The sequence below is a fragment of the Dryas octopetala genome, chromosome 4, assembly GCF_963921425.1.
Source record: "Dryas octopetala chromosome 4, drDryOcto1.1, whole genome shotgun sequence".
In the NCBI taxonomy this organism is placed as follows: domain Eukaryota; kingdom Viridiplantae; phylum Streptophyta; class Magnoliopsida; order Rosales; family Rosaceae; genus Dryas; species Dryas octopetala.
In genome coordinates, this window is record NC_141369.1 from 8,099,969 (window position 1) to 8,114,058 (window position 14,090).

The window sequence follows — 14,090 nt, forward strand, 5'->3', positions numbered from 1 at the left end:
AACCCACTAAATAAACAATTTCACTTTCTCTATTGACCTTACATAAATCCTCTTTCACTTTCACCTAGAACACTATGTTTTCACTTATCAACTTCACCAAAATTTAAACCTTTTCAACTCGCCTTTCATAGGCTTTTTCAATTTTCTTTCTTTTTTATTAACATCACTTTTCCTCATCCAGGCAGTGTTGGATCACTCATTTCTCCTCACTTGGTAGTCTGCCACTGCCTCTCGTAGCCGCCCACTCAGGGTCTTGATCCTTGGGTCTTGCAATCCACACACTTCTGGTCGGGTCTAGCTCTGATACCATTCTGTAACGCCTCAACTCTTGGGCCCATAAATATTCAACAAATTAATTTAATGACCCAAATACATAAAAACATTATTGTAAAACCATTTATTAAAAATTCTTTGTATAAAAATACTTTTAATAAATCACTGTTGTCATTAAAAACATTTATTGAAACTGCTTGGTCCCACTACCTAGTCTATCTCCCCACTGTCTTTTCAGCTTGCTTAATCTGCAAAACCAATCGTTACACCGTAGAATGGTGCACCGAGTTACATAAAAACCCGATAAGCTATGAAGCTCGTATGAGTGCAATGACACCACAAATAACCTCAATTCTCAATAAATCAAGAATAACAATAATAATCCTCAATTTCCACCATAAACGGCAATAATACCAATATTCCTCAATTCATATAATATTCCATCAATAATAAAAAATTCATAATTAATTCTAGGTTTCACAACTTGGCCGTTTAAACGGCCGAAATGGGCTGCAACCACCATACACAGTGGCTGCCCAGCCCCAAACAACACACAAAACTCGCCTGAAACAACAACTTGACCTAAAAATGGTCTCTGGGACTTCAATTGAGCAGAACAGGGACTAATAACCACCAAACCGCCGACACCAGTGGCGGAGCTGGCGGTGACCTTGGCTGCAAAACAGGGAGTTCGAATTCGAATTACAATTACAATTGGCTCAAACCATTTATACATAATTGAAGAGTACAACTAGAAGATCAAGAATATACCCTTAATTGCCCGAAATTACTGTCAGATTTGTTGGAAAGAAGGGAGGAATCTGCCGGCCTAAAATCCTTCGATTCGCCGTCGTGAGAGGTCGTCAGAGAAAGGGGAAGGCACGAGAAGACTCACCGTCACAAGACGGAGAGGACCCAAGTGGTTCGACACCGCATCGTGGTCGGAAACAATGGATCACCGCCGCGAAGGGTCGAACCTGCTCGCGTTCGATATACCATTGCCTCTGTTTCCTGGGTGATCAGCTCACATGGAAAGAGAGAGGTGGAAGAGTGGAGTCTCTGGGTGGTGGTCTTGCCGCCATCCATGGCTAAACGACTGAGAATCGAAGAGAGAAGGAGAAAGAGTGAAGTCGGGGAGAGAGGAGAGAGAAATTAATTAAGGAGGTAACACTGATTTTTGGGTTTTAAAATGTTTGGAAGAAAAATTACAAAAATTAATGCCCCCAACTTCGAACGTCTGTATCTTTCAAATTATAGCTTCGATCGATGCATAGTTAGCGCCCACGTGTTCGTGTGTTCGAGACCATTCCAACAAGCCATAAATCGAAGTCAAAAGCCTAATAAATCAAAAAGTCAAACTCGGGTCAAACTTAATTAAAAAGAAAATAATTAAAAATTTACCCAAAACATTTTATTTCTCAAATAAATTTCTAAAATATTTAAAATATTTTTCAAAATAAAACTTGAAAAAAATACGGAGTCTCATACTAAAGGGATTTCTATTTCTCTAAGGACAATGTATTAGTGTTTTATGCTAATAAGGTTATCCTATGAGTCCAGTAATGAGTTAGATTCATAGAATATGCCACTCTATACATATAAAACCGAGATCCCCTTGCATACAGACCACCACAAAGTCCGGCCTACTCCCTATCAAGTACTTAATTTGTGTTAAAGTATTGCGCGCAAGGAAGAACTTTGGCTCTTGAGCATCATCAATGGACGTAACTATGGTGAACTCTGGTATGCGTTTTTATTCATACAAGTTGTTAAAGTTAACATTACTTACTTAGTGAATATCACTGACTTGATCCCTATATTTTTTGGAGCATTAATGCTTCCTTTTCTACGTCAACAAAAACCCTTTGTTGTGTGTCATTGTTGTCATGAGTGTGCAATTAAACTTCTCCAAGTACTTACTTTCGTAGTTAAAACTCTGGAAAAGACGCCATTAAAACTCTCCATCCTCACTCCACTTTCTTCCACCCTCTCCTCACTTTTTTCTTCATACCCTCACTTTCTTCTCTCAAAGCCTAATATGCTACAATTTCACATCTTCAGCCACCGCCGCCCATCTATTGATAATCTCTCTCACTTGTGATTTTGATTTTGATTTAGGTTTCATTTTGAATTATATTTACATTTAATCTTAATTTGTAACAACTCGACCCAAATTTAACTAGAAACTTTAAATTGTTATTATTTGTGGACTTAAGAAACCTAAAGGAAAGTTGAGCTATGGACCCTAGGAATTTTTTGTAAATTAATTTGAGGACAATAATAAATTTTGGAGATTCCTAAATATTTATTTGAGGTTAAAATGAGTTTTGATGAATTAATTTAGGTTATTAATAATTTATTTAAATTATTGAAAATTATTTAATAATGTTGAAATTTATTGGTATAAATTCGAGAACCCAAATTTTGGAAGTTGGGCACGGCTGGGCTTGGCCGTTTGTTGCTTGCTTTTTCGGTGGAAGGGGTTTGGTTGTAAAAGTTGGGTATTTGGTAATGTGGGTATTGGTGTGAGAGTAATGTTGGGTAAGGAAAGAAATTTTAATGTTAATGTAGGTTTTACTAACATAAAGGTATAATAGGAAAGTGTGTTGGGTATAATGAAAAAATGAAGAAAAATAAAGTGAATGTTGGGTGTAGTGAGAATGTTGAGTAAGAAAAGAAAATTGTTGAGTACAAATAGTAATTCCCAAGAAGTACAAGAAGGAGGAGGAGGATGTGAAGGAACATAAAAAAAAAAAAAAAAAGGAAATTGTCCTAAAAGTCACACATTATATTTCTAATGGAAAATCTGATGAAATCTCATAAAATTCACTATAGGTTCCAAATTGATACCATTTTACTTTGATCCTAATAATTCTAAATAAGAAGTATAGGGATCAAATCAATACTTGTTGAAAAATATGAGTAGCATTTTGGCAGTTTTTTTTTGTTTTTACGGGGTAAAAAAAAAAAAATTTATTCAATAACCCTTTTTAATACTCCATAAACTATTTTGACCCCTAGCCCAATATCTTACTTTTATAACTTTTTTGCCTGTGAAATATCCATAATACCTTCCATATAAAACTTTTTTTTTTCTCTCTTCTCCAACCAACCACTGCCCCTCCCTCCCTCCTTTTCCAGCCAACCACTGTCCCATCGTCGCTGCGCCACTCGCTGGCCTAGCCGTTGGCGCCCCCATTCCCCGCTGATGCAGTAAACCCAGCAAATGCAGCAAACCAAACCCAATAAAATCTAATGAAAAAAAAACTCATGTCGCCCAGTAAAACCCACAAAAAAAAAAACTATAAAATGGTTGATTCTTTGAGAGATTAAGCCCATCGAAACCCATAAAATTTTAAGATTTGGTTGAATTTGTGGTCACCACATGGTCGAATTTATGGTCGCCACATAGCTATAGCACATTCCACCATGTAGCGACCAAAAATTCTACCAGATCTGGCTATAGCAATCCCACCAGATCTGAGTTTTCAATTTTTTTTTGTTTTTTTTTTGTTTTTTTTCAGATTTGGGTTGGGAGAGAAGATGACGGGTCGTTGGCCGGTGCCCAACACCATCCTCCACCTCCCCCACCGACATCTCATCTTTGTCTCTCTCTCTCTGGGTTTTTTATTTTTTTTTTTCTTTCAGATTTGGGTTGAGAGAGAAGGGGAGAGAGATAGAGGGAGGAGATGATGAGTGTTGGCCGGTGATGGAGGTTGCTCTCCATGGTTCTTGTAAGAAGAATATGGAGGAAGGTTTGACTGCTACAGTAACTCAACTCGCTACATGGTTGACATGTAGACTATCTCGTCGCCACATAGTATTTGTATAAAGGTATTTTAGTTTGAAAAAATGCAAGATGGTCATAAAAATAAAATTCGAGACTAAAAAGTCAAAATAGTTTAAAGAGTATTAAAAGAGATTATTGCATAAAATTTCTCTAAAAAAAAAGTTACTGTTGATTACCAAAAAAAAAAAAAAAAAGTTACTGTCGAGTGTCAACATTCAGCGAGGATGTCCTGAACTCACAAATATTTGGGGATGTTCTGAACTCAGTTTCCTACGAAACAAAGAGAATGGCACTTTCATTTTCCCTGACCGCCCTCTCAAGAACCCCACAAATCTCTGTTCCAAAGATGTCAGTTCTGAACAATTTCGGAAGTATCTCATACAGAACCCACCACAAATTTAACCCCATATTCAAACCCTCCACTCTAACCCTCTTCGTCGCCACCCAAAGACCCCATATGCATTTCACATCTCCTCCTCGCAACACAATCCGATGCCTTTTCACCGGCATCGTCGAGGAAATGGGCCAAGTCAAGCAACTGGGTATCGGTGAACGCGGCGGGTTCGACATGAAAATCGACGCCAAAACCGTCCTCGAGGGAGTGAACCTTGGCGATAGCATTGCCGTGAACGGCACCTGCCTCACGGTGACTGAGTTCGACACCCAATTGTCCGACTTCACGGTCGGGCTGTCGCCGGAGACGCTTAGGAAGACGGCGCTGGTGGAGCTCGAACCCGGGTCGCTTGTGAATTTGGAGCGGGCGGTGCAACCCACGAGCCGAATGGGCGGGCATTTTGTGCAGGGTCATGTGGATGGCACAGGGGAGATAGTGTCAATGGAGCCTGAGGGGGATTCACTGTGGATCAAGGTGAAGGCAGCAAAGGAGCTGCTCAAGTATGTGGTCCCAAAAGGGTTTATAGCCGTGGATGGGACAAGCTTGACGGTGGTGGATGTGTTTGATGAAGAAGACTGCTTTAATTTCATGTTGGTGGCTTATACTCAGCAGAAAGTGGTGATTCCTTTGAAGAAGGTTGGGCAAAAGGTGAATTTGGAGGTTGATATACTCGGCAAGTACGTGGAGAGACTTCTCAGTAGTGGGTTTGTTGAGTCAATCAAATCTTCTTGACACATCAGGTACTTGTGAGTTAGTTTCTTCTCTGCAATCCTGATTTGGTTCCATGTGTTTTTATATCTTGTAATGTTTACTTTTCTTGTTTTCTCTGTTTCAGTTTAAAAATAGTCTATTTGTGTTAGAGCTTCAGATGTTTGAGTGGTTTTAGTGTTATTCCGAATGATTCTAAGTTTTTTTTTCAGACTTATGCAATTGTAAATTTTCTGGGCATATCCTATACTCTATTTTCCTTGAATACACATGAAAATAGCCATTTAGCCATCCAATCCAATCCTATGCAACAATATGTGTATCGTGTGGGAATAGAGGATGTTCACTAGTGAAAGTATTCCTTCATTAGAGCAACTAGGCAAACAAGATTGCCCCTGAGGTCATTTGGATATATTGAACTGATGAAGTGGTGTTTGAAGACATAAGTGTCTGAATGTAATGTTCTGGTATGGAGCTGAATGGTGAACCATTATTAAAATAGATGACCCTAAGCAATCACTGTCATAGTTTTCTGAGTAGAGTTGGATTGAATTTGAAGGGTTTGTTGAGTTAAATTATTCTGTAGTTAGACACTTAGACTTAACCTATACATAAATAACTTCAAGGTCATGACATGTTTGTAAAAGTCACATGTTTAGCATATCTTAAACTTTTTTGGCACTCTATGTAGCTTTTAGATGTGGAGTTTATTATTTTGGAGATTTTATCATAGAAGTTTGATGGAAACTTGTTCCTTCTTTCTTGTGCTTATCTGCTAGTCAGAGAGAAAATTATGGTGGACGCATGAGATTACTAAGTGTCTCAGTTTCTGCCAAATTTAGTCAATAGCTGACTGAGTGATATGCAAAAATGAAACTTTTTGCACTTGCATGAGCCTTGGAGAAAAAAGAATGCAGCAACTAATTTCTATTTAAAAAAAAAAGCAAGGGGTATTAAATGTCTTTCAATGGAGTAATCATGAAAGTCATTTATATGACGAGGCTTTTTCTTAAGCAATTGAAATTTCTCTTAGTTGAAGTTCTCTAATGCTGGCAAGTGTTGTACTGTTACTGCTCATTGTCCATGCAAGGTCATCACCTGTATGACTTGTACACTATTACACTCGTTATGGAATAGTAACCAATGGTACTGGCCACTGCAGGATCTTTAGGAAGTTGCAGCTGCATGCTCCATTGTCAACTAAAGCTCATCACGTAATTCATCTCAAAGTAGCTTCTGAACATCAAAACAAATATGGGATTTTGTAGTAACCACCATTGTCAAGGCTTGATTCAGCAGTAGACCCTGGCTGGAATCTTTGTGCACACACACATTAAGAAAACCATTCTGCAGTGAATCTGACGTAGAGTATTGTATACCTTTCATATTCTTCCCACTAGGGCTATCTGATATAAATTATTTATAGGTGATTGAATGATCAATAAGATTACACTTTTCAATCAATTCCTTCTCCAGAATGTCTTATACTTTCTGTTTATCCTTTCTTTCATGATATGGTAGCTCTCTGTATTGCAGGCTGATTTTTATTTTGAGGAACAGTAATGGTAGTTCTATCTAGTAGGTTTGAAGAATTTGGGGATTCATCTGTTGCTGTTGTTGAATGCTTTACGTGATGGCCTTAATTGAGTATTGAGTAAAGGGAAGTGTATTCAAATTGAAAGTGATTTTAAAGCTTGCCGTTTATTGTATTACTTACGGAGGATCTTCTGCTCCTTTTTTTCTCTATTTATTTTTGCTAGACTTTTAATCCTATCTTTTATAAATCCAAAGATATGTGTGGGGTTACGTCCATGTATTAACACTTGGATTTGTATTATATGACTAGGATTTAAACAAGTTAAAACAAGCACTACAGGGAATCCAAAATTCATTACTTAGCAGACTAGTCCTCTTTGCTCGCTCCATAGGATTATCATTCAGGATGTATATATATACACACAAATTCTCTCCGTCAGAACTAAAAAATGGATGTGAGTGTTTTTTATAATTTTTTACCATCTTTTGTTCAATTTTTTATAGGGTTCGCCATTTTAGGGTAGAGTGTTTCACCTAGCAGGACAAAATGAGAAGAAACTTAAACTACATAGTGTGAACCGTTTCACAAGCCATTTCCTTTATTGTATTAACCCTTTCAATAAGTCATATTCTTTCAAGTAAGTCAATGACTCTGTAAAAAAGCTGACGTGTTGCTCATCCATGTAAGTGACACGTCAGAGCCATTAACGGACTTGACGAAATATAGGGTTTGTAAAGTTCGGGGGGCAAAATGAGAATAAAAAGTACTTTCAATGGGCATTTTCGCGAATAAGCTTTTCTTTAAAAGTATGACAATATAAAATAGAAATCAATATGTTTGAAGTTAAGAATAGAGAGCTAAGACATAATTTTGTTAACCTTAATAATATCAAAGATGAATTAACAAACCAATATATATTAATAAAAAAAATCATAACAAAATGAAGAGAAAAATTATCTTTTTCAGGTACAAATATAAAACTTAGTTTATGATTTTTTTAAACTCTAACATTTTTTTTCTTTATCTTCTGTGGCTACTTGTATTATTTTTATTTAGTTCGACATCAAATTATTAGTGTAAGTTGAGTCATGTTATTCCTTTTTGTAGGGCCTTGGTAGTTTTTTAACATGTTAGCTAGAGACATGGGCTATAAAACAAATGTTTAACAAATTATCTACTTATTTCAGAGTTTAGTAAACAATAAAGCCTATATAACATTGGTCCAAAATATGGGGCCCTTCATTGTGGTGGGCCTTGTGCAATCGCCCTACTTGTACCGCCGTCATATCCAACTCTGTGACCAATTCGAACAATGTTGAAATGTTGTTTAACATATGAACAATTCCAACTTAGAGTTAGGAATTATGGTGTTATTTATTAATTTTTTGGAATACGTATAGGTGGATGCTTGTATTATATATATTGATGATGTATCTAGTTTTTTGTGAATACATTTATAACATGTTTACTAATCTGTAATCGGAATCAAAATAAGGGGTTGGATTCTGATTACGAATTATTCATGTGTTAACTAACCATATGGGAATAAAAATACAAGTGGAGCCCACATGATATCAGGAATTCAACTCCTTATTTTGGAGGAATTGGATTCTTGGGTGAGGGGTGGTATTCTGATTACTAGAGAAATAATCCATCAGGAGTCCATTTTTTTTTCCCATTATACCATTCCATTATTTCTACAATTTCAAGTTTGCGCATTCACTTTAACCCAACATAAAACTTAGCATATGAAATAATTTATTTAAAACAAGGGCATTTTAATAATCAAATTGGTTTCAATTCCGATTTAAGTGAATTAGTAAACAGCTTATATGGAATTAGTATCATTCCTACTCTAATTTCAGATAGTTTAGTAAACTGCTTCAATGGGAATTCGAATTCTGATTCCTTATCAATCCAATTATTCTTCAATTCAATTCCGGATTACAGAGTAGTAAACATGTCATTATATTGTTGAATACCGAAGGAACTTCCTTTACTCTCTCTCTCTCTCTCATTCAATTGTTTGAGATTTTGAACCAATCCTGTACCAAAAAAAAAAAAGAATTAAAACTAAAATAAGACACGTTAAACGCTCACCAAGAAGGCTGAGCACTCGGCCCTATCGGCACTAATTTAAAAAACGTGGGCCGGTTTATCATTTAAAAAAAAAAAAGAGTAGAAGAATTTTTTAACACTAAATATATTGTGTGGATTATTTTATTAAGACAAAAGTGAATTATTCAATCATTTATTATAAATTTTAGGCCAGTAAAATACAATTTTTTTTATCAACATTTTTTAAGTCTAGCAAAGTTATATGTCCAAAATTGATTCTTTTTAGGGAAAAAAAATGTTTTTAGTTCCTGTGTTTTACCTAGAAAACAAATTTGGTCCATGTGGTTTCAAAACTCAACATTTGGTTTATGTGTTTTATGTTATTTGCAATATGAGGACAATTTTAACAAATTCAAATTTTTAAGTTTTGTTTAAAAATCAAATTGAAGGTTACATACATGAATTTTTGTCATTTTTTAGTAAAACTCCTAAGTTTATACAAGTTATTAGTTTTAATTTGAAAAAAAATTTCATATTGGGTTATTAAATGTCCTAAAATTGCAACAAAAAAAAAAGAAAAAAAGACAAGGAACAAATGCAAAGTTTTGAAACAACATAGACCAACTATGTGCCACTATTCAGACTTAATTTTTTTATTAGTAAACCCAATATATTTTTTACACCCACCTTAATTTTAATAAATTTTTAAACTTATTAGTAGACCCAATATTTTTCCTAAACTAACCTTATGAAAACTCAACAACTAAACCTAATATCACTCCCAACAATTCTCCTTATTATCACACCCAAGCCTTACATTATCATTTATCACCACCAACTCCTAAGCCCAACACCATAAAAAAATAATATAATAGAAACAATTACCATCAATATTCATCGATACCCATAAAAACCCAGATGCTCAAATCAAGAACAAAACACAATTTTCTACAATCTGACTAACATGGATATTGTGCAAATCCGACAAAAGATGCAATCCTTACTTTCCAATCAAGAAAAACATCAAAACCAATCATTGTAAGACCAAGATGAATCAAAACCCAGAAACAATTTGAGCATAACAAAGAAAATAGAAGAGAAAAACAAAAGATGGGTTACCCTCAAAAGAAGAATCTGTGGCCATATATAGTAATGAGCACAAAACCGCCAAGAGCCCAAATTTTGTGAACCAGAAAAGAAGAAAAACCTTCAGAAGGGAAAGAGACCCCTACATAGGAACAAAAATAGCAAAAGTAAAATCAACAAATAAGATATCGCAACGTTGTGCATCAAGGTTGAATAGTTTTGCAGTTCTCTTTTCTTTTGTTTTTAACTAAAGTGATGTTCATGAGAGAGAGAGAGAGAGAGAGAGAGAGAGAGAGAGAGAGAGAGAGAGAGAGAGAGAGAGAGAGAGAGAGAGAGAGATGCCGATCAGTGGATGGGGTGGTGGCGGGGGGCTGAGTTGTAGTGATGACGATGGACTTTTTTTATTAATAATATTTTTAGTTTTTTTTTTTTTAATTAAGAAAATTTGGTACTTTATGGTTAGGTATAGAAATGAAGCTGGGTAATTTTTTTTTGGGTAATAACTAATAACTAGTATGTCTTTGTTGGTCAATTCACGTTAGAGTAAAAAAAATTATATATATATTAAATTGTTGGGGTTATTAATGAAGTTGAGTCTAAATAGTGACACGCGATATATTTTTGGAATAAAACACAGGATCAAAAATGTTTTTTCCCCTTCTTTTTAATATAAGTATATAACCAAACAAAATTTATTTTTTCAAAATGGTAGAAAATATTAAGTTCGCGATTAGGCGTGGAAGTGTCCGGTCTTGCGGCTGACAACGAAATGTACGGTAATAATGTAATTATGGGGGCTAAAGTAGTAATTTCCGTTCACAACTTCCAAACTGTCAACTCCCCATACATCATTCCGAAGATGTAGGCCTTTAATTAGCTTGTGAAACAAGTGGTGCTTGCGTGGTCTAATCTATACCATTCACGTGGCGTGACATAGTTGACTTCCACCAGAAAAGATCAACCTATCAGGGCCAACTTCGTCTCGAAAAATCAACACCCACGTGCCGCGAAAATGCAAAAATAATTAATGCTGCATTACTAAATTGCCCCTCCAATATTATTGCCCTTCTACTTTTCTAGATTTAGGTTCTCTCTATGTCAAAAAAGATTCGTTGATTTTATGTACTAAATTATAATTTTTTTTATTTTAACTATAAAAATATTTATATTATTTTATTTTAGATACTAAATTTCAGTTTAAGTAACAACTTTAAAAAATATAATTATATCAAACTGTGACCGTCTAACAGTCATAATATTTTTATTAATTTGTTATTTTTTCAATATTTGTAAGGATTAAACTTTTAATGTTTAATGTCTGGTTTATAGGACTTCACCCCCTAAGCCTAAATCAAAAGCATTAAACCCTTATAAATTTTAAATTTTTATAAATTTGTTCGACAATCACAACTGTATAGCAAACCAATTTATGACCTAATTCAAAATGTCTTGTTCTAGGTTAGTACCTAAATTAAAAAAAATTAGTGTTTTACTTATTTATTGAAAAACTATTGATATTTGATATTTAATCATAATTTCTACTTTTAAAATTGGCCTCCCTCTATTTTCTTCACATTAAGAAAATAAAATGACAACATACTACCATAGGCCAAAACAAAACAAAAATACAACAACAAGAAAATTTTGTGAAACTTAAAACCAGTTGCTGATTTAAAAAAGTTTTTTAATGGGGACGAGATGAGGAAATGTTTCATATATATGTTTTTTTATGAGAAGGAAGCTTTTAAATTTTTTCATTGCCCTTACCTTAGTCTTTTTAAGGTATTTTATCAAACATCTTGTTGTTTTATTTATTTAAAACATTAAAAAAAACTTAGGTTGCTAGGACAGTTTGATTGGTGAAAATAAATGTAAATGTAGGCAATTGCCTGCACTAGTCTCTTAGTAGATCCGCCAATGCCTTCACTCAAGTAACACTCTTTTACTTTTTTTGGCTTTCAACTGAAAAGTGCTTAACCTATACTTTACTCGCATAAAAACCACCTTACAAAAGATTTTCATGCTTAAGAACAAAAAAATATGCCAAGCGTATAGTACTACACTGCAGTAGCACTTTTTTGTATGTTGATCCAGTTCAGTTACACTTATATATAGTTTTAAAAAACTCAAAACTCAAAATCTTAATCTTATAAACCTGCTAAAACTAAACCATAGCTAAACACCCAAAAACAAAAAAGTTATCAAAAAACATGTAGAAAATAGGAAAAAATTGCACTGCAGTATCGAGTGCTCGACATTGTTTTAGTAAAATATGGACACATGTCCGTCAATGTATTTTTAAGGGAGTTTGAGTTAATATATATATGCTCACTTTTGAGTCTTCTTAAAGATTTCTAAGGACTTTTCAATAATTTTCTATTTATTTATTTTTCCTGGACCTTATGCACTTAAATTGCCAAACAAATAGACAATTATTAATGCACTGTCTATTTGTCTCTCAATTTTAAGAATTTTAGTGGACATTTTTGCATGAAAAATATATAAATATTTTGAAAACATGAGGGCATTTTAGCCAATTGCTAACATCTCAAAAAAGTCTCCAAAGGGGCAAGATTGGGATTCCAAGCCCAAGTTGGTTGGTATGGTCGCCGCGTAAATGTTCAAAGTTACCATTAAGTCAGTAACCACCAAGTCACCAACCTTCCTTAACATTATATATAAGCCGTCAAAGCTCTTCCAGCTACCCACAACTTTCTCTTCCATTTTCCTCCGAGACAAACAGTCTCACAATTAAGTCCCAAGTTCTCCAAACTCCAGAATTACTCCTCTTCCAATTCCTAGCCGGATGAAGAAGCCAGGCTTGTTAGCAGCCTCAGTCGCTGCCGCTTCTGTTACTGCTTTCTCTGCTTCTTCTTCTTCTTCAAGCTTTGTGTGTGATTCAACCATGCGATTTTCTCATCAGGTAAATAATTAAGCAACCTCACAATTCTGGGTTTTCTCAATCTTGTCTTTTTTCTGTACATGGGCTGCACTTTTTGTGCCTTGCTTGTATTTGGTCCGGATTGTGCTCTGTTTGGCTGCCGAGAAAAAAGAAAAAGAAAACAGGGATATAAATAATTGGGATTTTGAGTCTTTACTTTAACTCATGAATTTCGTTATTTACTACACAAAACCAACAAAATAGAGCCAAAAGAGAAAAGCCCTTGCAGAAAAGTTAAAGTTTGTTTAATTAATATCTGCAAAATATGATGTTCTTGAATGACAATTAAGTAAGAATCTGTTTTATGTTTGGTTTTGTAGGAGGCTGTTCCCAAGAGAAATCAAGAAATTTCAGGTTCTTCATCACCTTCCACAGACAAATTCGCTCCGAGATTCGATGGTTTGAGATTTATTGAAACACTGATCACTGCTCATAGATAAGATTAATTGGCTCTCAACTCTGTCTCAACTCATCAAGCTCCATTATGTATCTTCAAATCTATATAGTAAAATTCAAGGGCTAAGCTAGCTTTCATGTGACAATTTTTTTTTCCCCTATTTTTTTTTTTTCCTTTCTTTCTTTTACTAAATAGTAAATATGGCCAGTTGACTAATGATTGGACGATTTTGTTTTTTCATGAAATCACATGTTGCAGATGATACATATAGAAGAATACTTAGGTCACCCTGTGGTGGATCTCAATGTTCTTATTAGAAGAATAATTTCTCACTAGACTCTTGGAATTGATTTGTACACCCAACTTTAAAATACAAACTTATCCGCCGTTGTTGGAGTAACCCAATTGGAAGGGTCCGATGAAACCAGAAAGGACGACATCACTGCAGTGAGAAGTGACAACCCCTCACCCCCCCACTTTCCCTCTCTCCATCTTTTTCTCTCTTTCTCCCTTTCTTTTTCCCTTCTCTTTAATGTCACTTTCATTTTGTGAAAGAGATGAGATCGAACAAGGGTGGGTCTCGTAGCTTGAATAAATGAAGGCAATGAAACCAACATTATCTTTAACAGCGACCGGAGTTGACCGACAAATGCAAAAATATTTTTAAAAGAATAAATTTTAGATCGATGCTCGATTCGCAGCGTAGACTTGAACAATTTTTGCTGGAGGACGTGGGGTCGTGGCGGTGGCAGTGACGAAGGGAAGTGGAGAATGGTGAGAATAACTTGCCTACCCTGTGATAGGGCAGAATTGTGTAACGGTAGAGAGAGAAAGAGAGAATAAGGAGAAGAGATGAGAGAGATAGAGAGAGAAATACCACAGCTGTTATTGTTGGGACGGGTAAGT

At 35.1% G+C, this 14,090-nt stretch overlaps 2 protein-coding genes across 7 annotated transcripts; both read left to right on the forward strand.

Annotated features, from left to right (window-relative positions):
* Window positions 1–4,269: 4,269 nt before the first annotated feature.
* LOC147286481 (lumazine-binding family protein) lies at window positions 4,270–6,938 on the forward strand. 6 transcript variants are annotated; one of them, XM_086241317.1, is made up of 2 exons: window positions 4,270–5,203; window positions 6,702–6,938. In XM_086241317.1, exon 1 carries the CDS (start codon window positions 4,350–4,352, stop codon window positions 5,187–5,189), a length of 840 nt encoding a protein of 279 aa, XP_086097443.1. In that variant the 5' UTR covers window positions 4,270–4,349; the 3' UTR covers window positions 5,190–5,203; window positions 6,702–6,938. The 6 variants fall into 6 exon arrangements, with proteins under 6 accessions (XP_086097443.1, XP_086097444.1, XP_086097445.1 ...); XM_086241318.1 differs by having other exon boundaries at window positions 6,748–6,938; XM_086241319.1 differs by having other exon boundaries at window positions 4,270–5,197.
* A 5,615-nt stretch (window positions 6,939–12,553) lies between these two features.
* LOC147286482 (uncharacterized) lies at window positions 12,554–13,329 on the forward strand. The gene is made up of 2 exons (XM_086241830.1): window positions 12,554–12,769; window positions 13,108–13,329. Exons 1-2 carry the CDS (start codon window positions 12,653–12,655, stop codon window positions 13,225–13,227), a joined length of 237 nt encoding a protein of 78 aa, XP_086097956.1. The 5' UTR covers window positions 12,554–12,652; the 3' UTR covers window positions 13,228–13,329.
* The last annotated feature ends 761 nt before the right edge of the window (window positions 13,330–14,090 follow it).